Source organism: Mauremys mutica, chromosome 13 (assembly GCF_020497125.1).
Source record: "Mauremys mutica isolate MM-2020 ecotype Southern chromosome 13, ASM2049712v1, whole genome shotgun sequence".
Lineage (NCBI taxonomy): Eukaryota > Metazoa > Chordata > Testudines > Geoemydidae > Mauremys > Mauremys mutica.
This window is the reverse complement of record NC_059084.1, coordinates 5582431-5605634: the sequence shown is the minus strand read 5'-3', so window position 1 is coordinate 5605634 and position 23204 is coordinate 5582431. Positions and strand designations below refer to the sequence as shown.

Below are 23204 nucleotides of genomic sequence, written 5' to 3'. Positions count from 1 at the left end.
GCAATCCTGGGCCAATTCTGACCCAATGACTTAAAATATGGGTACAATATTCTAAGCCTTCCCACTTATATTACACACTGTGACCCCAATGCAGCAGTCCATCCCTACTCAGCAAAACACACGCTTACGTCTTGTGGGCTTCAGTGGGAGTTAAACATGCTTCAGTGCTGGTTTTGCTGAATAGGGATGAATTTAAGCACATACTCTGGAGCCTTTGACCCTGATTCAGGAAGGTACATACGCTTGTGTCCAAGTTTAAGCCCATGAGGAGTCCCACTGAAACAAATGGGGCTGCTCATGTGCTTAAGTACCTTGCTGAATTGGGGCCTATCACTATCACAGTGGAAGAGACATGCACTGATGGGGCACTCATGTCATATCTTATTGCTCCGTTGGTACGGTACCTATGACAGAGTATTTAATTAAGGTTATGGACACCTGTACTGATGCTCATATGCAAAGAAAAAATGACTGCAGCCAAAGCGCTCTTTTAGCTTAAGTGTATGGTCTATTCACCTGGGAAGCTGACAGCACCAGTCTCCATCTTCCTACTTGCAGCACTGGTGCTGAAAAGTAACTGAAATAGGCAGTGTTGTCTAGTGGCTAGAGAAAAGGAGTAATAGTTGGAAGGGTCCTGGGCATAAATTCTAGGTGTGCTGTCGACTCCCAGTATGTTACTTTGATCAAGTCATTTGACCTCATTAATCATCTCTCATTTCAGCAGTGGAAGTGAATGCAAAGCAGGACCATAGGGGGGAAACCCCACAGATGCTGGGCCAGCCCCTTTTCTTGTTTATACCGGTGCAATCCCACTGACTTCAGAACTGAGCATCACTGGGTGAATAGATTTAATAATAAAAGCATGCTCACCACAGTTAAATTCTTGGGTTGTCAAGGTGGTGATGGACCGGCCCTGCAATTCCCTTGGATTCTCACAGGTGGCAGCTGTCTGAATATTGCCCTGTTCAGAATATTTCTTCAGCAGTTTGGCCAGCCACATCAAGTCACAGTCACAGAGCAAGGCATTGGAGTCCAGCCGTCTATGAGATGTAGATCAAAGAAAAGTTATTTAATCCCCCAGCCACTTCCCAATCGCCCTCCCCAAACATACACAATGGTTTGGGCTACACTACGAAATAGACTCAGGGCCAGATTCTGAAAAGAGCTCTCAGCTCCCACCCAGGGACCTAACTGAAGTGGGCAGATTTTCAGAAGTTATCAGCATCCAACAGCTCCTATTGTATAGGTGCCTAAAATGGCAGCTGTTGAGTGCTGAGCTCTTTTAGAAATCTGGTCCTCAATTTATCGGTGCTTCCACCCCCACTTCCTCAGAAATACATATCGGTTCAATGACACCATGAATTAGAGCTGGTTTGATCCAAATCAAAATGTTTCGGTTTGTTGTACCGACCTAAAATGTTTCATTTCAGGTCAATTGAACACTAAACTGGATCCTTCTTGTGGCACATTGCCTCATGGGAGTTGTAGTTCAGATCCTCATTCTGTCCTACGGGCTGGACTCTCTGACCAGATTCCATCTCCCATGATGCAATCCAGGGTCCCCTCTAACTGAATAGTGTGGTGCATCATGGCAGATGTAGTCCAGCCAGGGTACTTGACCCATAGGGGAGAATGGGTCATCAAGCAAATTAAACTACAATTCCTATGAGGCAATGCACAACCATAGGGAAATACAGTTTAATGTTGAGGTGACCCAAAACAAACCAAAATGAAAGTTGAAGTGTCAAACTGTTTCATTTTGATTAGAAATGCCAAAATATTTCATTTTGGCATTTTCAAATCTAAATATTTCAGAACTTCTCATTCCATGAAAAATTTTGATATTTCACCTAGAGCTATGCAGATGATGGAAATTGTGTTTCATTCTGGATTTTGTGATGTCAAAATTTGTTTTCATTCCAATTCAGCCAAAAATCTAGAAATTCTCTGCAAAAAGAAAACTCTTAAAAATGTTTTGGATAGATCTAAGTAATTAGTTAAGATTTCTACTTTATTTTATATATAATATAAAATAAACAAAATTCAAAATCAAAAGTTGATTCAAAACTTTACTCAAATGTATCTTTATATTTAAAATAAAAAATTAAAACGTTTCATTCCAAAATGTCAAAATGGGATGTTTCGACATTTTATGACTTTTCCTCCTGTTTTCTTCCCTGAAGTGAAACATCAGCAAAATTGACATGATTTCTTGAAGCATTTTGAGTTTGCCTGAACTGCATTTTCTAATGGAAAATGGTTTCCTTGAAGTTTTTCCAACCAGATCTAATTTTAATTTTTTGTCTTGATTTGGGATAAACACAAATGTTGAAATATCAAAATTTCATGCAGGATGGAAATTCCAGTTTTTGTGCAGCTCTGCTACTAACTGCTGAAGGTAGAAATCCTGTTTTAGTTCCCCATGCTTGTTTGTTTCAAATTATGCCTGGATAGTTAGAATACGCACCTCTGCCCATTACACAGATATTTAATCTGGCCTGAAACTAGAAAATCAGTTCACTAACTGTCCAGCTACCAGTATTGGTGTCCACAATTCATTTGTGGGACCACCAATACAAGCGTAAATGTTATGGACACATTTTTACATCTACACAGTTTGTGGGTTCGTATTGTGCCCATACAAAGGAGCACAGCGGTATAAAATTTCAGATTACTATATAAGGAATAACACCACCAATCTAATGTTCCAATTCTTAGGTCTAATCCAATGCCCACTGAAGCCAGTGGAAAGATTCTCATTGATTTTAATGTGCTTTGAATCAGTTGCTTGGTACGCCCAATGCTAGATGCTGTATATGCTGCCATGACTGGAGAGGAGTTTTCATCTCTGTAACCCATTCCCCACCTTGGGAGATGGGAATAATGGTATTTCAGTTCATTCTGTCCTTTCCTCCCTGCAGATCTCATTACTAGGGTCAACTCTAGGTGCAGGGCTAAAGGAGACCAAAGAAAACTTTAGACTATACCACATTCTCTTTTGGAAGTTCAGCTGTGGAAGGTTCTTGGGTTTCACTTTATGAAAATTGTGTAAAAAAAAAAAATGAAAAAGGGTACAATGCTTCATTAAACAAATATTTGGTAGTACAAAAATTCATGCCATGTAACCATATTTTGCAAACATCTCACTCATCCTTGACACTTGGGCAACATTTTACAACTTTTATAAATTAATTATTATTTTTATTATGATGATGCAACATGAAAAGGAGTTTTTTCTGTGTGCAGCAAATGTAGAGAAGGCTGCAGCAGAACAGGGAAGCATGATCCTACTGTGGATTTTTCAATTATGGCAGAATCCCATGATTTGTGCACAAAACTTTTCACCCTGTTCATTTCCTAAGATCAACATAACAAACAACTCTAAGGTCTGAGGGATTTTTAAGAGAAAGAAAGAGAAAAGCAGGAGAAAATCAAATTAAGTGAAGAACAGCACATGGTAAGCTTTGTGTTTGTTGCAAGATAACCATGCTCCTTGGCTGTATAGTGAAGCACAAGGGTATATTCCAAGTGCCTATAAAAATAATACAAGACTTCTCTTATCGCTATACTTCTCCTTTCACTGGGGTGTATCGATCTAAGGAACCCAGGATGGCTAACAAGCAAAGTCATTTCATTGACTTCAATAAGCTTTGGATGAGCTCAACCATGCTATAGGAGTGGAGGGTACTGAGCACCTTGTAGGCTTGAGCCCTAAGAGGGACCCTCAGCTGCAGCTTTGTGCAGAAGGCACTACAGCAATTTGAGTCAGAAAAGTGAAGAACCCACTAACTGGTTAAGTCTCCTCTTGTGCACGGCTACCACAACAGTGTACTAGACATAACAGTTGTCCCAGAACTACATTAACTGGAACCTTTGACAGCCAGTCAAATTGGTCTCTAGGTCCTGACCATGTGATAAAAGACAAAACAATTGTTCTTTGCAGGCAGTGTTGTCCACTTACAGCCGTTTGAGGGATTCCAGTTGAGAGAAGGTTCCTGGCTGAATTCTGGAAATTTTGTTGTTGTGCAAGAATCTGCAATGGGGATATCAAGAGTGCCAAAGCGTTATGCAGAATTCTACACTATACAGATGATAACATCCCAGGTCAAGGCTCAGTTTAAACCTTAAGATTGGTCACCAGAACCTTGCTGATGTGCAAATGTATTGTGTGTGTGTGTATATGATACTTTGATACTCTCTAGGGGCTATAGGGATATTGTTAATTTGCTTGTGAACACAATGCAATATGCAACATCAAATGCTGAATGTGTACTGGAAACGGTGACTCGGGATTTGAAATAAAAAAGTCCCCAAACCAGATTCTTAAATCAAAACCACTTCAAATTCTACAAGGGGCAGGGAGGAAGAGGTTGAATCTCTACGATTGGACCCATCCCAAGCATTTTGGTTCTAGCTTAGATCCAAAACCAGAAGGGACCTATTTTGAACATGGATTCCGACACTGCTGAAATTTTGCGAGAGCAGCCATTACTATAAGATGTCAACTCAAGGAGGCAGAGATCTTATGAGAACATCTCATGTTAGCCCAGTGCCCTTAAAAAAATCTAAACCCAAACCTGATCCTAGAATCAACCGGACCTTGAACCCAAACCCTATCCTAAATCTAGTACAGATCCAACACCAGCCCCTTGGCCTATTTCTAGATAAAACCAAAGTTCAGCTCCAGGTTCTGAGACATATGGTTCAAGACTCCTGGTTCTTAGAAGAACAGGAAGTTAGTTACACCAGGATGCATAGGTGGGGAGCAAGATGGAATAATTAGTCTATGATTACTGGGAGGAAGTCTGCAGCCATATCTAAAATTCAGAACAAAGGAAAATTGACAGATGCTAGTGAGTAACTCACTGTATTAAACAATGGAACAGGAAAGGAATACACAGGCAGCTGTGTGTGTGAAATGCGTGCATGGGTGCCCTAGGGTTCAGCCATGCCTCACAATTTGGATTTGAGGTTTAAATTCAGAGTTTTAACTTCCCTGAAATTTAGATCCAGGGTTTTAGTTTGTTAAGTTACAAAGATCAGCTAGAACCTCTTGATCCAGGTCCTGATTATCCGAAAGTTCAGGGATGTTTGAATCCTGGCTTTTTCTCGGGGCCTCTTTCTAGTGTTTGTGGATGTAAAGCACATTTGTTTGCCAATGTAGAGAGGGCTTGCTGAATTGAATGTGAACCTTCACTTGACTTGTTCTGGCTGCGATGTTGTTCCTTTAAGTGGTACTGGGGAGTAGGAAAGGAAAACTTTAGTTCACTAGCCATTCTAGGGCATTACACACATTTTTCTTGTTATCTTTTTCTCCTACTGCATTTCCCCCTCATTTTCTCATGCAAACTGCCCAAGAGTCAAGGACGCCAGAATCTTTGTAGAAGTGTTTGTGTGTGTGGGGGGGAGGTGGATTTCTGCACCTCTTCCCCTAATCTCTCCTGAGCCCCCTTTTCTCCTAACCTGCACTCCCTCATGGGCTTAGCCCCCTGCACCCCTCTCTCCCCAGCACTTGGTGCAGCCCGTCTCCTACCTCCAGCAGCTGCACATAGCTCACTGGGAACCAGCCACACAGCCTGTCCTCCTCCTGCCCTTCCCACCAGCCACAGTCTGGCGCCTGCAGCACTGTGATCAGCTCCCCCACCGGGAAGCACAGCCCCTGCCGGGACTGCTCCGAGCCTGCCCAAGGCTTGCAGTTTTCAGGGCAAAGCCCCCCTGCCCCTCCAAACTATGCCCATGTTAAAAAGTGGGGGTGGGCACAGCCCCTTGCCCTCCTCCCACCCCGTTCTGGCATTGGTGCCAAGAGTTGACTAATGCTGACCTGAAAAGAGGTGTAAATCATAGCATTCTAATACAGCTTGACCAGTTATGGGGCTAGCAGTGGATTCACCCCGTTGGGTGTGTCCGAATGCACAGAATACATCCTGGGACAAGCCCCTTATATTCTCACCCAACTTTCTGTTTTGCAAGGACCTAAGGTCTTCTGATTTGAGGAAATTCATGTCCAGGTCTCCCTTAATTTTAGAGGCCCGGCTTTGCTCCATGGAAATGAAGCAGAAGAAATCAGATCCTGAAATTAAAGCTTCAGAAACTGTCCTGCCCATCACCCAAGATGGAAACTCTTCCAATGGGCCACATGATGAGAAGTCAAGAGTGTTGTGAGCAAGGGAGTCCCCCTTCCTCTTCACTTACAGTCTTTCCAGTTTGGGCAGGTCGTTAAAGGTTTCTGGCTCCAAGGTTTCCAGGTTGTTGAAATGAAGGTAACTGGCACAAAAAGAGAAAGCACAAGGGATGGTGTTATAAAAACTGACCTACGAGACTGGACAACTGCTCACCACTGGAGAGTGGTTCAGACAAACGTTCACCAGTCAATCAGCCACTGCACAGTCAAGGGCAAATTTTCAGAAGACGGTCTTCACATTTATATCTGAAATTTGCATGTGCAAAACCAGCCCGGGTTGGGAAATCACGCCCTATCTATCTGTTCCAAGAAACTTCTGTCAGTTGTCAACAATTCTACCTTACTGAACCATAAAACCCCCCACAGGCCAGACTTTCAAAGCTCTCCCCTTAGCCTTAGAAATGCCACCAACAACTTACTGTACTATAGACTCTATTAACCTGGGCTGAACTTTATGTGGTTCTTCTGAAGCTGCTGTCATTGGCGCTAGTGGCTGCAACAGTACAGGGCTTTCCCCTCCTCCCTCCTGCTACCTAAAGCATTCCCTAGCATCTGTATAGGGTGGTCCTTTGCAACCCTGGGGGAAGGGGAGATGTAGCCTTACATAGGGGCCCCCCCAACACCCTGAAGACACAAGGTCGGTGTCAAGGATCTGTCCTCATCAGAGCACCCCGTCTGGATGGTCCTTGGAAAGTGCACTCGCAGAAGCCCAGCCTGCCTAGTGGAAGGGTTCAGTGGGGCAGTGGGCTCTCAGCGAACCAGCTGAGACTTTCTGGCTATTTCTCCCCTTTGTGGGGTCTCAAGTGAAACGAACAAACAACCCAAAGTCAGCAAAAAAAGTTAAAGGGGCAAAGAAAAAAGAAAACCGAGGGGCAGTGCTAGCCAGGATATCGGCCTCTCTCCTCAAAGGGGCCCTGGATGGGCCACAGTCCACCCCGGAGTCCGCTGGGTCTCCAGTGCAAGTCACAAGATATAATCTCTTCATCCTTCTAGCTCAGGGGATCTGTGCTCCCCATTTATGAGGGCAGAGGTTCCACTCTCTCAGGCATCTTCTGGAGAGCTGGGAAACTTAACAGCCTGCCCCCTTCCTGGGCTGCCTCTTATTGAGAGGAGCGTCTGCCTTTTAAACTCCTCCTGCATTCCTGGCATGACTTGCAGCGCCTCCAGCCCAAGCAGCTCCTCCACCCCGCCATAGTCAGGATAGCCATCTCATAGACTTTAAGGCCAGAAGGGATTATAGTGATCCTCTAGTCTGCCCTCCTGCACATCACAGGCCACAGAACCTCACCCACCCAACTCCTGTAACAGACTCATGACCTCCGGCTGATGTGTTACCTTCAGTAACTCAAAGTTTAAAGACTTCAAGTTACAGAGAATCCACCACTGATTCTAGTTTAAACCTGTCAAACAATGACAGTAGAAGTGGGGACAACCCACCCTCATGTGGCACTGAGGAAGGGGTTCCCTAGGGGGGATGGTCCAATGGAGTGGCAAAAGTTTGACCTGTGCTTAACATGAGCAACCCAGCTCTGCCAAAAAACGTATTAATTCGGGCTGATGTTCTCGGCTCCACTAACATTCCAAGCCATGCCTGCCATCCAACGGTACAGGGTTCTAGTGGAAACTTTTGCATGGATGGGATGAAGGAGTGCATGGCAACAAACATACAGAGACAGGGATAACCAAGGTTCCACTCTCCCCCTCCCCCCCACAACTAGCTGTTACATCAACCCACAACATTAGCACTGCTCTGAAATGATTAGGAAAAATACCTAAACATCAAAGTGGCAGAAGTAGCCTCCTCCCCTTATATCACCCAAGTATAGCTCCAGTGGTGACCCCTGATAACTCTACAAGTCTATGTTCTACCAGTTGCATCCAACTGGTTTGAGAAATGATTGCAAAAGCCAGCGTGCAGCTGTTCCGTTCATAATGGAATGAATCTTGATAGAAGATTGGCTATCAGAATAAAGACCAAACCATTGTGACTCGGATTCTATAGCCTGGAGTGTGTTTTAATAAGTCTCAGTTGCATGCTTTCATTCCTCTGAAGGAAAGCAGCTGATACTGTCCGTCAAACAGGTTTTAGTTTTACTTGAAAAGTTGGCTTATGGGATGGATTTGAACAAGGCCAATTTGCTTGGAGAAAAGCCTGTTTCAGGGATTGGAAACAGATGGGGGATTTTATCCCCGACACCAAATCTGGTTTGTTCATTGTTAAAATGTGGTTGTGGCCAGAAGTGCATCTCTAAAAAGAGCCCCTACGCTACAGCACATACAGTATCTGCTCCCCAGGAGTCTTCTCAACCTTTCTGCTGAGCTTATTGAGGAGGAAAAGGTATTAGATACATTTAGTACTGTCAGCACTGCAGAGAGCAAGATGAATCCTATTGTTTCTCATACAGCAAAGTAGCCAGTTACGTTCCAGCTCCAGAACCTTGGTTGCTGGTGATGATGCACAAGGCAGAAAGGACTCACCGTTGACTGCATCCACCAACATGTTCAAATAGTTTTTGTCCTCCTGCCCGCTATGCTCACAACCCCTCACTGTGCATGGGCACACGCGCACCCACACCAGGGATCTCTCATGAACCACTCCCCCCCACCCCCACCCCGCGCATGCACAAAGCCATCCCAAATTGCGAGGATGCTTTGGAAGATTTATCCCTTATTTTCTTATACCACTTTGGCCATGAAGTGCTGACAGTTGGAAAGAAAAATGGCTCTAACTGACAAACAGATCAATTAGCTATGGCCAGAGAGGGCACCATTACAGAATGCTGAAACATCATGGTTACAGGATCCAGTGGCTAGACAGAGTGTAGGGTCCCGTCAGCCCGGGGCATCCCAGGAGGCATGGTCTGAAAGTCTTTCTATTGTTTGGTACCTCAAAGTTGGACTTCAGCAGCAATTTTAATGCATGCAAACACCACAATACTGACAGTCACTATAAATACTCAACTTTCCCAGCTGCCTATTCGCTTCACCCATTCGCTTCCAGCAACAGAGGAGCTGGATTGGATAAAAGAAAAACTGAGCCTATCCCCAAAATTCAAACAAAGGGCCAGATACTGGGCCCTGCTCTGTAAAGGTCTGCCCCACTTAGGATAAAAATCTTCTAGTGGCTCCCACACTTCCCCATCACCTCCCAGCACAAGGAAACTGTCTAGAGCAGGGGTCCCCAAAGTGGTGCCTGCAGGTGCCATGGTACCCACTAGGGCGTCTAAGTGCGCCCACGTATGATCCAGTGGATAAGCATCCACCGAAATGCCGCCGACAAGCAGCGTCATCCAGAGGCGGCATTTCGACAGCGACGCCTCTGGATGCTGCTGCTTGTTGGCGGTATTTCGGTGGCGACGTCTATTGACGTTGCCACTTGTCAGCGGCATTTTGGTGGATGCTCGTCCACCGCCATGGTCCTCTATGGCTCGTAGTCTGGTGCTCGCCAGACGAAAAAGGTTGGGGACCACTGGTCTAGGGAAAAGGAGGGAAAGGGAAGCATGGCCAGAGCATTCCTATACTACAGGGATCTCCAGCTGCTGGAATATCCCTTGGGGCCATGGGCAACTGAATGAAAATATGAACAGTCTTCAGTATTGACCTGTCAGTGTGAAAGGACCAGCCCTTCTTGAAGTCCTGTCATTAGTCTTAAGTGCCATGTGTAGCAGTTCAGAGGTGTCTCGGTGAGGGTTTCTAAAGTGAATCATATTCCCAAGCAGCAAACAGAGCTCTTTTGTACTTACAGCTGTTCCAGAGAATGGAGCCCTTTGAAGGCATGTTGCTGGATACTCTGAATTTCATTTTTGTACAGGTAGCTTTGGGGAGATAGGAGAACAGAGAAATGTGAAGCATTAGGATAATTGGACATTGCTGTGTTCAAGATACACAGAAAAGAGCTATAAAGCTGGACCCAGCTGGAGTGTTCTCATTGGATTTGAGCTGGGATATACTTATGTCAATGCCATCTAGAAGATCTGGCCATACAAAGTATGCACTTGGCTGGCAGAGTTATAGAAGCTATTGGATTTTATGGGATTTAGAGGTGCCAACTCACAGATATTTCAAGTTCTGCAGAGCTTCAAAGGACCTTCTTGCAATCTGTTTGATCAAATTATTGTTCAGCAGCCTGTTCAAAACCAGAAGGAAAAAAAAGAAACACACATGAATGCAATATGCCTGAGACTCGTAAAGTTTCTGACAGCAGCATAGATACCTGTTACTATAAAGCAGTGTTTCTCAAACTGGGGTCTCCGCTTGTGCAGGGAAAGCCCCTGATGGGCCGGGTTGGTTTGTTAACCTGCCCTCTCCACAGGTCCAGCCGATCGCGGCTCCCACTGGCCGCGGTTCACTGCTCCGGGCCAATGGGGGCTGCTGGAAGCGGCGCAGGCCGAGGAACGTGCTGGCCACTGCTTCCAGCAGCCCCCATTGGCCTGCAGTGGCAAACCATGGCCAGTGGGAGCCGCGATCGGCGGGACCTGCAGATGGGGCAGGTAAACAAACCGGCCCGGCCTGCCAGGGGCTTTCCCTACACAAGTGGCAACCCCAGTTTGAGAAACACTGCTGTAAAGTATAGTAACTGAGGCTCTGTCTATACTATAAAGTAGTTATGGCTGTATAATTAGACCAGTACTTCCCTTCTAGATGCAATTATATTGGTATAAACATGCTTTATGCTACTCTAGCTATTCCCATACAGGAAAGGGAATCGCCATAGCAGTGTAAGTATACCTTTATACTGTATAACTGCATCCACGCTTGTACCGGCCTAGCTGTATTGGTGAAAACAAAAACAAAACCCACTCCCCTAACTGACACAGTTACACCTATGACTTCGGAGCACAAATATCATTGACAGTCAATGGACTTGCACCCCTACGTTACATGGGTGCTTTTGGAAATCCGGCCTGTTGTCTCTTGGGAGCTGCCCAGATATTACATTATAAAAACATCAACAGATAAATAGGCAGGCAGCTAGGGGGATGGACAGACAGATAGAAAAGATTAATACAGACAGATACTGCAAGAGAGATCTCCACAGCTGGAAGCAATGGCTCCATAGACGTGGCCTAGGCTGCACAGCCTGCATTCCCCCATAAGGATGCTGGGCGAGGGCAAAGTCTCGGACCAGCCTACTGCGCTCCAACAGCCAGCCACGCTGAAAGAGGAAACAGCTCCTAAACACAGAGCAATTAGCTTCTCTGCTGATTGAACGCTTGAGTGCCAGCACAAGGTGTCCAAGGAGCCCAGCAGAATAATGTTGTCTATTTATCCACAGAATAAGTACTGCACAAGACAGCAGCAGTGCATCTTCATAATCTTTCCCTGCCAGTGGGGTTAATCCTGAGCTGGAGGGATCAGCTCCGACGTGAAGAAGGCAAGTCAGTCCCGTGGCTATTCAATCCTCAGCCTCAGTTCAGAGAAAGCCAGACAGGTGGCCAGCTAGGAACAGCTGTGATGTCATTGCTAGGGAGGTGGACACCTGTCCACTACAACGGGCATCAACAAGTCATTTCATGCAGGCTGCCACGTAACCACCAGGTAGCACGGGCAGGGCCTATCTCGTGCTGTGTTTTGTACAGCCCCTAGCACCATGGGACCCTGATCTGCGCTGGGGTCTCTAGGCACAAATGTAATAACCATGTGTTTGGAACTGGAGTGACTTCAGCAGGTGATTTCAGAGTGAAACCCTCTGGATTTCCAAACTCTGCTGCTGTTTAAAACCTCAGCCCAGCCCATTTCAGCCAGACAGCTATTTGGCTGACTGTACTGATCCAGTCCTTTGCCTCAATCAAAGCAAAATAACCCCCTCTGTAAATGCAAACTGTACACACAGCACCAATGTCTTTGTGTTTCTGTTACCCCATTGTTTAATGCACAAAAATCTGTGGAGAGTTTAAAAAGCAATTAACAGCAGAAATATCGGATTCCTGCCACAGGCCCCCCTAATGCATGGAGGGGCCTGACCCCAACTCTCACACTTCCAACGCGCCCTGGAATGTACTCAAAAGTTAGGGTTTTTGCAGACAATTTATAAAGTACAATGTAATCTGCTGAGCAGCCAATGCTGATCCAAGCACATTAGACAGGGAATAAAAATAACAACAGTTCTATTGGTCCTTAGTTGGTTACACATTGCAATACCCCCTGAAAATACAAACTGGATGAAGAAAGGCCAGGATTTTTGGGTTTGTTTTGTTAATTTCAGATCCAAAAGATACAGCTGTTTCCAAGCAGGGCAGCGTGCTGCAAGGCAGTGGACCTCCTAACCAAGAAAGCTGCTCTCACAGAGATCAATAGACAAGACAACGATTGAGTGTCCTGCCAAGAATTTAGGTCCCGATCCCACAGCTGTTCCCTATGAAGAGACCCCTGTGGGAGTCCATCCATGTAGAAGAGCTTGCAAGATCCAGGCCATTGATGGTTTGCCAAGATGGAACCTAAAGGCTCAATCCTGGTTTCCCACTGAAGTCAATGACAAAACTCTCAAACTCCCACCAATTTCCATGGGGGCAGGAATCTCGTACGAACAAGCTGTAACTAAAGTTTGCAGACAAGTATATGTAAGTAAATGTTCTAGAGGAGATAGGATTGGATCAAAGGAAAATAGATAACTGTGTGTGCCTCAGTGACCCCCTGTGGGAAAGGAAAGGAAATAAAAAGTATCAAAAAGTTTGATACCTTATTGAGAAAGCACCATTGAGTATCTGGCCCTATGCCCATTTGCACCAGCTGAGGATCTGGCCCAAAATATCTAAATCGGATCCTCAGTGACACAGGTTGTATTCCTGCAAAATTGCTTTGGGAGTTTTGGGTGCACAAGGAACAACCAATCAGGCCCATAACTGTTAACAAGAATATTAAAAATCAAATTTCTTTTATGCTTTGCATCTGAAATTCTGTTCTCATTTGCTGAGCACAGCTGAAAAGTTACTTTAAATGATTCTTTTCTTTCTGTTTTGTAGAATTTACAATATTATCGCTGTTCGATGATGGGAAAATAGTGAATTTAACGTGGATACTTCTCTCTTCCCATTTGGCAAGCCCTGGGCTACACTCAATATTACTTGCCTTTTTCATTCTTTTTCCCCATTCTCCTTTATAGTAAATAAGCTGTGGGCGTACTGGAGGGCGGAAATCAATTTAAAATAATAATATAAAAAGCATCACCCCAGAACAGCCTCAATTGTTGTACGTACTTGTGAGAAAGTTGGAGAAGTTACAACAGCATTTAAAAGTTATTTCGATGTGTTGCCAGAAATTCCTTCTTGCTGATAAAATGGTCTGGAATTGAGAGTTTCCAAACAAGAAAGAAAGAAACAAACAAACATTCTGGGGATTGAGTTAATCAGCTCTCAGTAGACCAACATTCTTTGGTTACAGGACTAGCACTATGTAGTACCTCAAATGGCTGGATAATTCAACACAGAACCCTCTGGTTCCTCTAACCCATCCTCCAAACACCTTTGATTCTGAAATCCAAAGGAAGGCCACAGAGGTCCCCATAATAGTATTTTGCTTTTATCTAGTGCATTGTATCCAAAGATTTCAAAGCACTTCACAAGACAAGTAGCATCACCCCCATTTTTCGGACAGGGAAACTGAGATACAAAGAGGTGCAGTGCCCAAGGTCAGACTCCATGCCAGTGGCTGAGCCAGGAATAGAACTGATAATGCCAGATTCCTAGCCTAGCTCTGGACCATACCACCTTCCTGTGAAGCTTGCTGGAATTTTAGTTCTCAGACAAAGGCCTATTTTAAAGCAGTGGAGTCCATGCCCTTCACAAATGCCTGCTACTGTACAAATAATGCTGTCACACGGCCCCCAAAGCGTTAGACTATAATACAGAGTGCCCACGGTGTGGACTCTGGGGAGAGCACACACAAACTGGGTGGGCGGCTGGGAACGCTCAGCACTGGTCTGCGGCCAGAAGGCATTTGGACTGAGGACCCCACATCCCAAGGAGGAGAGCCAGACAGGAAGTTCACACCCCAGGAATGTGCCAATTGTCTTGACACCGCAAGGATCTAAAGGTTGAGCCCAATACAACCCAGTACAGGGCTGTAACAAACATTTCACCAAAACAGGATTGAGAGGTGCAAAAGCAGGGAAGTTAACCTCTCATATGTGCAAATACAGACTTTCCATCAGGCATCCTAAATGCTTGGGACTTGTTAGTCTCCTCACCACCTCTCGTGACCTCACGCTGCGGTAGATCTCCGGCTGACTTCAGTGAATTCCCATCTAAACAACGCCTGATTAATCGCCTGTATTTTGTGGAAGAGAATAAGAATTGTTTTCTCTCCTCGCCTCCCCCAGGAATAAAGGCTGCATTGGCAATGACATTCCATTGACGTAAGATTTTCCGCCCAACCTTGTGACTCCATAATGGGAAATAGGTAAACACAACCCGAGCCATCTCGCGCCCCGCAGGGGAAGGGGGGGGGGAGCGTGTCATGGAGAAGTGACAGGACCAACCTTGCTGGAGCATTTAACACACATCATGGCTTGGTTTCTTGTTGAGAGCTCCAGAGAATTAAGCTCTGATATGAATTAGGAGAGCAGTGATCGGGGGCTCGCCAGGTGTAGCTTTAGACAGCTGAGCAAGGAAGAACTGGCACACGCCTGCTAGCTGGAATGTGTGTGTGGGGAGTGGTGTGTCTGGCACATCACGTTTAGTTAATTTAACGGACCAGAAGCCTAATAGCAAAGGTTAGCTAGATGGCTGGGGAGCTGAGAACATAGAGAGAGACAGTCAAAGGCACAACGACACCCAATTTTCATTGGCAGTCAATGGGAATTGGGCACTTAACGCCCATCTCTGCCTTTCGACTCCCCCCCCCCCGCCGTAATGTCTATATAGGCGGGCTCCAATCTTGCATGTGACTTTAGCCCCAATTCCACAAAGCACAGAATATGCTTAAAGTTAGACACATGCTTCTGTCCCATTGACTTCAATGGGATTTAAATATGCGCTTAACTTTAAGCTAAATGCCTTGGTGCTTTGCTCACTCATGGCCTATACGCAGGAAGGCTTCAACGGGTTCCACACAGGTGAAAGGGTCCATCTGGATGGAGTCACTTCCAGGATTGGGGCAGGATCAGTGTCTGCTTCTGAGTTTTGTGCAGAACCATGCGCACTGTTGGCATTCAAATGATGATTATGGAAGTGCCAGCTGTGGCATATAGTTAAGGATGCCCTGAGTTCAGCCCTTAAAACAGGGATTCAAATGCTTTGTTACATATGAAGAATAAAGCACGTTCTCCCCAAAATGTATAGGTGAATATATGGGTATGAAATGACATACTATATCTTACATTTATATAAGCATATGAGCTCTCATTAGAGCAGCAATCTTTCTTGATGAAATGCACAAGCGAGTTCTAAATTTGTAAACGGACGCAAACACTAGATTTTGCTCACTTTGGAAACACAACCATCTCTGGAGTGAAAGGAAATGAACTACCATTATCTGCTTGCAGAAACTCAATGCAACAGTTTGGAGCAGGAAGTGCAGAAGCAGCACATGTGCAACTGAAAGAGCAAAGGGGTTGAGTCAGGCAGAGCATGATCCTCCTAGGGAGAATAAATCCATGATCCGAGATGAACACTTCTGCAATGCAAGCTCTTACACCCCACTCTGATGAGCACAAGTCTTCAGCTTTGCACGTCATCCAGCAGATGGCACTGCCAGTAGCACAGAGCCCTGTGACACTATGCCGGGACACTGGTCCAGAGTCACCACCGCTTCCAAACACGCTTCGGCAAAATGGGAAATATTTTTATTGGCCTGTTCGAAAAGCTGGCAAAAAGCAAAAGTTTGCCATTTGCCCGGAGGTGTTTGCCCACTTCTCATTCCTATCTGTGCATCTACCCTAGGTTTCTCTGTAGCATCCATGACCATAGCATCTAAGCACTGACTACATACCCCACATTCCTTCTATTGGCAAACTCCCAGCCATTACAGGGTGTGCTGTTACTGCACAGCTAGCCCAGGCTATTATTTGGGTGCTGTCCCTAACCCCCCACTCCCATTCACACACAAAATCCCTCACCCATGTTTGGAGGTGCTTTCAGTGTGGGCTAGCTGGCCCGGCCAGGGAGAGGGTTAGACCCCAGGGCCACTTTCACTGTGGCTGGTAACCCACCTACCTCTCCAATGCTGATTGTCCACCATGTGCCTAGAAAAACAGACAAGTTCTCACACAATTCACTGGGAAAGACTCAGAGAGGCCCAGTTGACTTGCAATGCAAAGAACCCTGAGAGATGCCCCCAGACGTCCCAGCAACACACACAAGTGAGTGCACCACCACTGAGGACAAAAGAACTTGGGTAGGGCTTTTCTCACACCCGTGCTAGGCTAACCCAGGTGCTCAGACCTGGGTGCTGATCACCTGGGCTAAGCCTGAAGTAAAGACATACCCATGGGCACGGCCGGTGGGAACTGCAGAAACCTCTCACATACAGCTCTCTCTTGCCTCATCTCCAGCTTCCCTATGATTCCCGCTCAAGGCAACAGCTAACAATGCACCTCAGCCTTGAGCTGCAAACATGGCGATGATTCTACTTCCGGCCTCTTCTGAGGCTTCCCAGCCATGACTATTATATCCAGCAGGCCCATGAGGCAGGCCTGGGCTTAGGGTGCAGGGCTTTTCCAGGTGCCTGTTTGTAGTGGCAGACTGAGCAGGCCTGAGTGTTCAGGGGGTCCCAGATGAATGGCTGCTCGGCATCTGTCTAGCAGCTGCAGCTGCCTTGGCTGAGGGGAGGAGGTGTGTCGGCCGCACGCACCAGAGGAGTGGCGTGCCAGCTGGCTGGGGCGGTTGGGTGAAGCGAGTGGGAGGAAGGAAGGCTGAGGGCATCGGAGAGCGGCAGAACCAGCACAGCAGAGCTAAGTCTGCAACCCAATCCTTTGAATTCTGAGTCATCCTAGATACAGCACGTAGTGGCTTGTTGAAGCGGGAGGGTTAAGGATATAAGGGAGGGTTGACACCGACAGGTCCAGAGCCTCAGAGCTAAGATGGGATCAAACGCATTAACTTTGAACGCAACTGCAACGCAGTCCCAGATCTTCTGTGGTGAAAGGCTAGTACAAGTAAGGGGCTGTGCCAGCTTCCATGCCACCAAAGCACTTGTCTTCCCGATACTGGCATTGGTCACAGAAAGAGGCACAAGAAAAGCGGGGGGACCCTCAAGACTCATTGTGCTGTGTTAAGGAGAGCTCCGTTCACAAGCTCATAACCGCAAGGCAGAGATCGCGAGGCCGAATGACTCTGTATTTGCCCAACTTCGTTAACGATCAGCATGGGCCGTGTAACAGGGGCTGGGAGAGTTCCAGCTAGCTGACAGGCAGCCGACAGGACCTAAAAGCTCACCAAGGTGGAAAACTTGGCATAATCTTTCATTGCTGCTGCAGGACCCTACCGAGAATACTAGACAAGGTCTATCGAGGAGCATATTATGCTTGCAGCCTTTCAATAGTCTAACTTGGATTTGTTTCTTTTAAAGCATTGCAATTTATCAAACCTCCTGCTTCAGGGAAAGAAAGCAAGGGGCTGGAGCCAGCAGGGAAATCTTACTCCAGCCCAGGCTGTTTAGAAGCCCCACGAGACCCTCAGTATGGTTGCAGTGTGCTCCTTTCATGGCAGTTTCAAAGCCCACCTCCTTGTCTCACTCCCTGTTAGATTCTGAGTACAAAGGTTTCCTTAGCAAGGGGGTTTACAGATGTCAGCTCGGATATTCTACAGCCACCCTGCCTGGAAAGAGACGCAAAGCAGAGACTTCGCCACACAATCTGCTGCCCTTCATCTGCCAGCCTACAGGAAGGCCGTTTTTATGTATTTATTTATTTAACAGCGGGGGAGCAGCATTTAATTCTCCAGCTCACATTGCCTCTGGGCCTCACAGCGCCATGCTCAGGACTCCTGCACATGGACCCTGACCCATCCTCAAACCCTTCAGAATGTTTGCATCAAGCACATTAGCAAGAAACAAAAATCCAGAACAAATGTCACAGGGGGTTGGGTTTTTTCTTTTTTAAAAAGTCATTTTCTTTGTGATTTCATAACCCATAAAGATGCATGGGGCAAAAATTTGCCCTGTAACAAGCCAAATTCCACAGCTTCTTTCAGTTTCGCTGCAGGAAACAGACTAAATAAATGACAAACACCCAAACCGTGTAAGGCTGCTGTCTCCCATTCTCTGTGGCTCATTGCAACGTGACCACCACCACTACCGGATGTTACAATTAGAACTGTGCAAATATCTGATTTTTCTCTTCACTGGCAATCCTGAAAAAAATCGAAAAGGAAATCCATTTTCTCATTTCGGGTTGAACAAAATGTTTCAATTCAACAAAAACGGAAACATGTTTTCATTACAACCATTTTTAAACGTTTTTGATTTTTTAAAAATGGGATTGAAGCAAAAAGACGTGTTGAAACAATCTGAAAAATCAAAACATTGTTTCAAAAACATCAACACTTTTCAATTCTTTTCTGAATTTTCAATTCACACTTTTTTCAAGCTGAACAATCCAGTGAAACTGACACAAATACGTGAAACATTTCTGTGTCACCAAATCTGCATTTTGTCCCCACACCCCCAAAAAAAAGTTTTGTATGAAAAATTGCACCCAGTTCTAGTTTAACGTCAGCCCCAAAAGATTCTCACTCTGCTTTACTATCAGGCTAGCCCTATAGTAGGACAAGTCGCAGTCTGGTTAAATATCAGGCCTGTCCATACCAATTTGGAATGACGGAAATCCCAAATGCTTTGGTGTCATGAAGGAGCAGAAACAGGAGTTAGTCACCCAACTCCCACTGGCTTTCAAAGGGAATCAGGCACCTAACTGCCCTTTGTAAGCCTCCACCAGAATTCTTATCCCATAGTCCCAGGATGCAATATCCGAATCAACAACGTAATTGCTACACCTTGATTTTACCACATGTATGCCATTCTTCCTGCTTAAAGCCCCAGCACAGAACTTCAATTGGTTTAAAGCATGTGCTTAATGCTTTCCTGAAAACCTCCTGTTAAATGTTGCCGTATACTTTTAAGACATACTTTTGTAAGGATGCACAGGTGTAAGAGTTCTGATCTATTAAACTTCCACCCTGATTTTGTTTGTTTTAAGAAGCCTGTTTCCAGTTGACTTATATAAACCTGGGAAATTCCATTGCAGCCAGAGGAAGGCATGGCTGTTGCAGCTTGATGGGAAAAACAGCCATATCGTGGGTGATTTGGTAAAAGGCCATTGTCAGTTCGCAGAGTCAGTCACTCCTCTGCACCATCCGTGTGGGATGCCAGCAGACTCTGAACCTCAGACTGGCAGCCATAGGCGCCGACTTCCCCTCTTTCCGTGGGTGCTCGACCCTGCCTCTGCCCCTACCCACACCCCACCCCTTCCATGAGACCCTGCCCCCCCTTCCCCACCTCCATTCCAACTCCCTTCCCCAAATCCTCGCCCCAGCCCCACCTCCTCCCCATAGCACGCCACGTTCTCGCTCCCCCCCGCCCACCTCCTGGAGCATGCTAACCAGGCTGCCAAACAGCTCCAGCTCTGGAGCACCTATGCTAGCAGCACTAAAAGTAGGGGTCTCTGCCACTTGAACTAAAGGAATAATGCCTTTCTTTGGTAGCAATACTACTCTTAAACGTCTCCCTCTAGTGGCTGTTCCGCCTGAGAGATGACACACACAGTGCTCCTGTGTTGTGTGCATAACCTGAAAACCAGCTATTGGATTCAAGAAATGTTTGAATCTCCTGCACTTCAGCCAGGAGAAATCAAAGCCCTTTTAAGCTTGCAACTTGTTCCAAGCGATTGGGTAGACAGAGGAAGACGCTGGAAGCAGCTGATACATGGATGGGCCCCTTCCTCAGCAAATCGTTGGATTTGTTGCTGGCCAGGGTTTATTTTTCCCATCTGAATGCTTTCCCCCTTAGTGCTGCGCCTGGATGCTGGTGAAGTTGCTTGTCAGCTACTCTCCACACAGTCTGGTTAGTCATTTTCTGCTGCTTCAGATGGCCACAGTGTGTTTTCTGGGCAAAATTTGCAAGCCCCTTCCTTTGTTTGATAGGAAGCAGTGAGCTGTAAGGTTGCCACAGAGAGAAACTTGCATGTGCAGTTCCAGGGTTTGCTCATATTTCTTTCAGCTATAGCAGCTTTGCCCAACTCTGGCAACCGGTTACATTGGCACCCCAATGCAAAAGTTTGTGTGGACACGGACACGGACCTGCACGCAGAGCCGTGCTGCCTAGAGGGCAGAGAAATCATTACCTTCTTTCCCTAAGCCAAGGAAAATTCATTTGGGAGACTACCTAGCAGCACTTTCACTTAATGCCTGATATTTTAATCCTAACATATTTCTAAAACGTTTGCCCCGCCGAGCAGCCTTTTCTTGGTAGGTGGTAGATGAGAGGCTGCTACCAATCAAAAAGATAAGAAGGGCAGTTCAGCCATCCTAGCCCTCTCCAGCTGGCCTGGACCACATGCCCTCATTTATTGGAGCTTGAAGAAGAACCCAAGGAATCGGGGACTGGAAAGGCAGAACTCTTGTACATTTCACTGCCCTGTCTAGTCACAAGCAGCTGGTCAGGCAGGTAGAGGAGATCTGCACGCGAGCCTACCAAAGTAAAGGTGAGGTGTGTCTTTCCAATTTTAGGCCTGCCAGCCTGCAGATTGTCCCTCTGAAAGTAGCTTGGCTGTCTCATTTTGCTTCCTGCCAAACATCTGTCCACATCGCAAAGCCATGACCTAATTTGGAATGAGTTGTTTTCTTTACTCAGGACAGCTCCAGGGCTGGAAGAGCAGGGAGCTCATCGCACCTAGATTGAGGCGATTTGGCAGGACGGTGTGGAAAAAGTCTGCATAGCTTTGTGATAAGATGCACACCTGTCTAAGGTCTCTCTGTCTCTACCTAGGCATTCATTCCACACTCCTCCCCCTAACTGAGCCCCTTGAAGAATGACACGAATCCACCATGTACATCTATGTTGGCCTTTTCTCATGATTGCTCTTGGTAGTTACATATCCCATGGTGCAATTTACAAGATTAGGAATATTGGTCCTGGTGTTCTAGACAAGTAATAGCTTCAGCAATTACATTTCACCTACCTTAATTTACCAGTCACTTTAATTGGATAGGTATTGCCTCTTTGTTTTGTGTCCTTTTCATTGCTGCATTTTACTGCTGGCCTAGAATCACACCTGCCCCTTACCAGCACAGACGTAGCTGAATTTCAGCAGTACGGAAAGTGCAGTGATTATTGCATGGGATCCGCAAGCACATTGTATATGACCTTCTGAAAGGTGCTATATAAAATCAATACATCATCCTAATAGCACCTGCCCACCCATTGCCTGATTTCCAGCTAGCATTACAAGTCCCTCGCTTCCAAGATTAAATTCAGCTGCAATTTAATTTTAACTCTGGGAAAGGGGGGGAAGCGAGAGAGTGACCCATGCCTAGGGGGTTGAAGTTTTAGTTGGCCTGGGAGCAGAGCAGACAGAGTTGTTGGAATGTATAATGTGCCTGAGCTAGATGGGCACGTACAACACGAGTTCTCTTCCAGTCCACTTGACTCAACCCAGCTCTGCTGCCAGGGTTCAACAATCAGCAGACTGATGGCGTAGGCTGTGCAAAGCTGCTGCAATCAGGAGAGGGAAAGAAATCCTGATTTAGAGGTTTTGGGAGGGTGGGACCAGGGAAACGTGCCCGTTCTATCACCACATGTGCCTGAGAACTCCTGTTGCTGTGCTGAAGCCTCTGATTTATTTTACCACGTGCTCCCCATGAAGACCTGCAGTATGGCCAATTCCACCACCGAGGGGTGGCACACAGCTCTGTTCCCCAACCCGTCAGGACAACTTATTGTGGCAATATCGCATGTCACCATAAAGCCTCCTGTGACGACTGGTCACTACTTTAATTATAATTGTCCCACTGCCACCTTGTCCTTCCCACACCTGTTTGCTGTAACCAGCCGTTGTCTTTTGCCAGACTAGAAGCTCTTTGGACCAGGGACTGCCATTTCATTAGGTGTCTCTACAAGGGGGGCCCCAGACATTACCGGGTAATTGGGGTTCTAGATGCTCCAACGAATAATAGTATAGCATTGAGAGCTATTGTGGGTATCTCACAAGTAGTGGCATGTGACGGGTGTGAAATTAATCGGTGCCCGATTACAGGTCCTCAAGCACAGGGCTGGATTACCAGTACTCTCCATGCAGCACTGAAATCTGGCGCACTGGTAGAGCTGAATAGAAGAAGCTTCCAAAGTACCTATGCTGGCTCCAAGCAATGCAGGCTCTTGGTGAGGCCAAGGACTGGAACAGCACAGGTCAGAACTCGGGACAACCAAGCTCTGCGCAAGGTGGGACGTGACCTTGCACTGCATTTGGCTCTGGCTATCAGAGCTCACTTCCTCCAACCCTGTCATTCACACAATTGATCCACCCATCCAGGACTATTAAGAGCCCAGAAACCTGAGCCTGCTATTCAGCTCTAGTTCCCATTAGGAACAGGCCTGGGTAAATAGCTACATGGTACCAGCATGAACAGGAGTCTATCCATTGACTCCACTGGCCTTTTGATAAGGTCCTAGGATACATAAATATTTAATGCTTGCATCGTGTTAATTCCAAACATACTGGCTCCCAATGCTCCACAAAGGGGGAAGCATGTGGCAGATTGCTTGATTTTTCTGAACGAGGCAAACACACGCTATGTAACACTGTCTTATCTTGCCAGGATCTCCCTCATCCAATGTACAACAGGCTTCTTGGCTGGGCTAGATAACAAAAGATCTTAAAAGTACAAACAAGATGGCTCAATTAAGCGAAAGCAGCCTCTAGACAAGACTTTCCACTGAGTGCAATTGAACTGGAATGAGACCGAACAACTTCTCTTGCTTAGCACAGAGCAGTTCGCACATGGGAATACAAATTTACACACTCTCGTTATTTTGTATTTGTTTTACAGCAGTGCCTACAGAGTCCAACCCAGACTGGGGCCCCACTGTGCTG

General features: G+C 46.2%; 1 protein-coding gene across 1 annotated transcript in view; it reads right to left on the bottom strand.

The window, feature by feature from the left end:
* LOC123348870 (peroxidasin homolog) overlaps positions 1 to 23204 on the bottom strand; it is a 60510-nt gene that overhangs the window by 25727 nt on the left and 11579 nt on the right. The window contains 5 exon segments of the mRNA XM_044986556.1: positions 871 to 1040; positions 3962 to 4033; positions 6193 to 6264; positions 9925 to 9996; positions 10236 to 10307. Coding sequence (XP_044842491.1) covers positions 871 to 1040; positions 3962 to 4033; positions 6193 to 6264; positions 9925 to 9996; positions 10236 to 10307 — 458 coding nt within the window.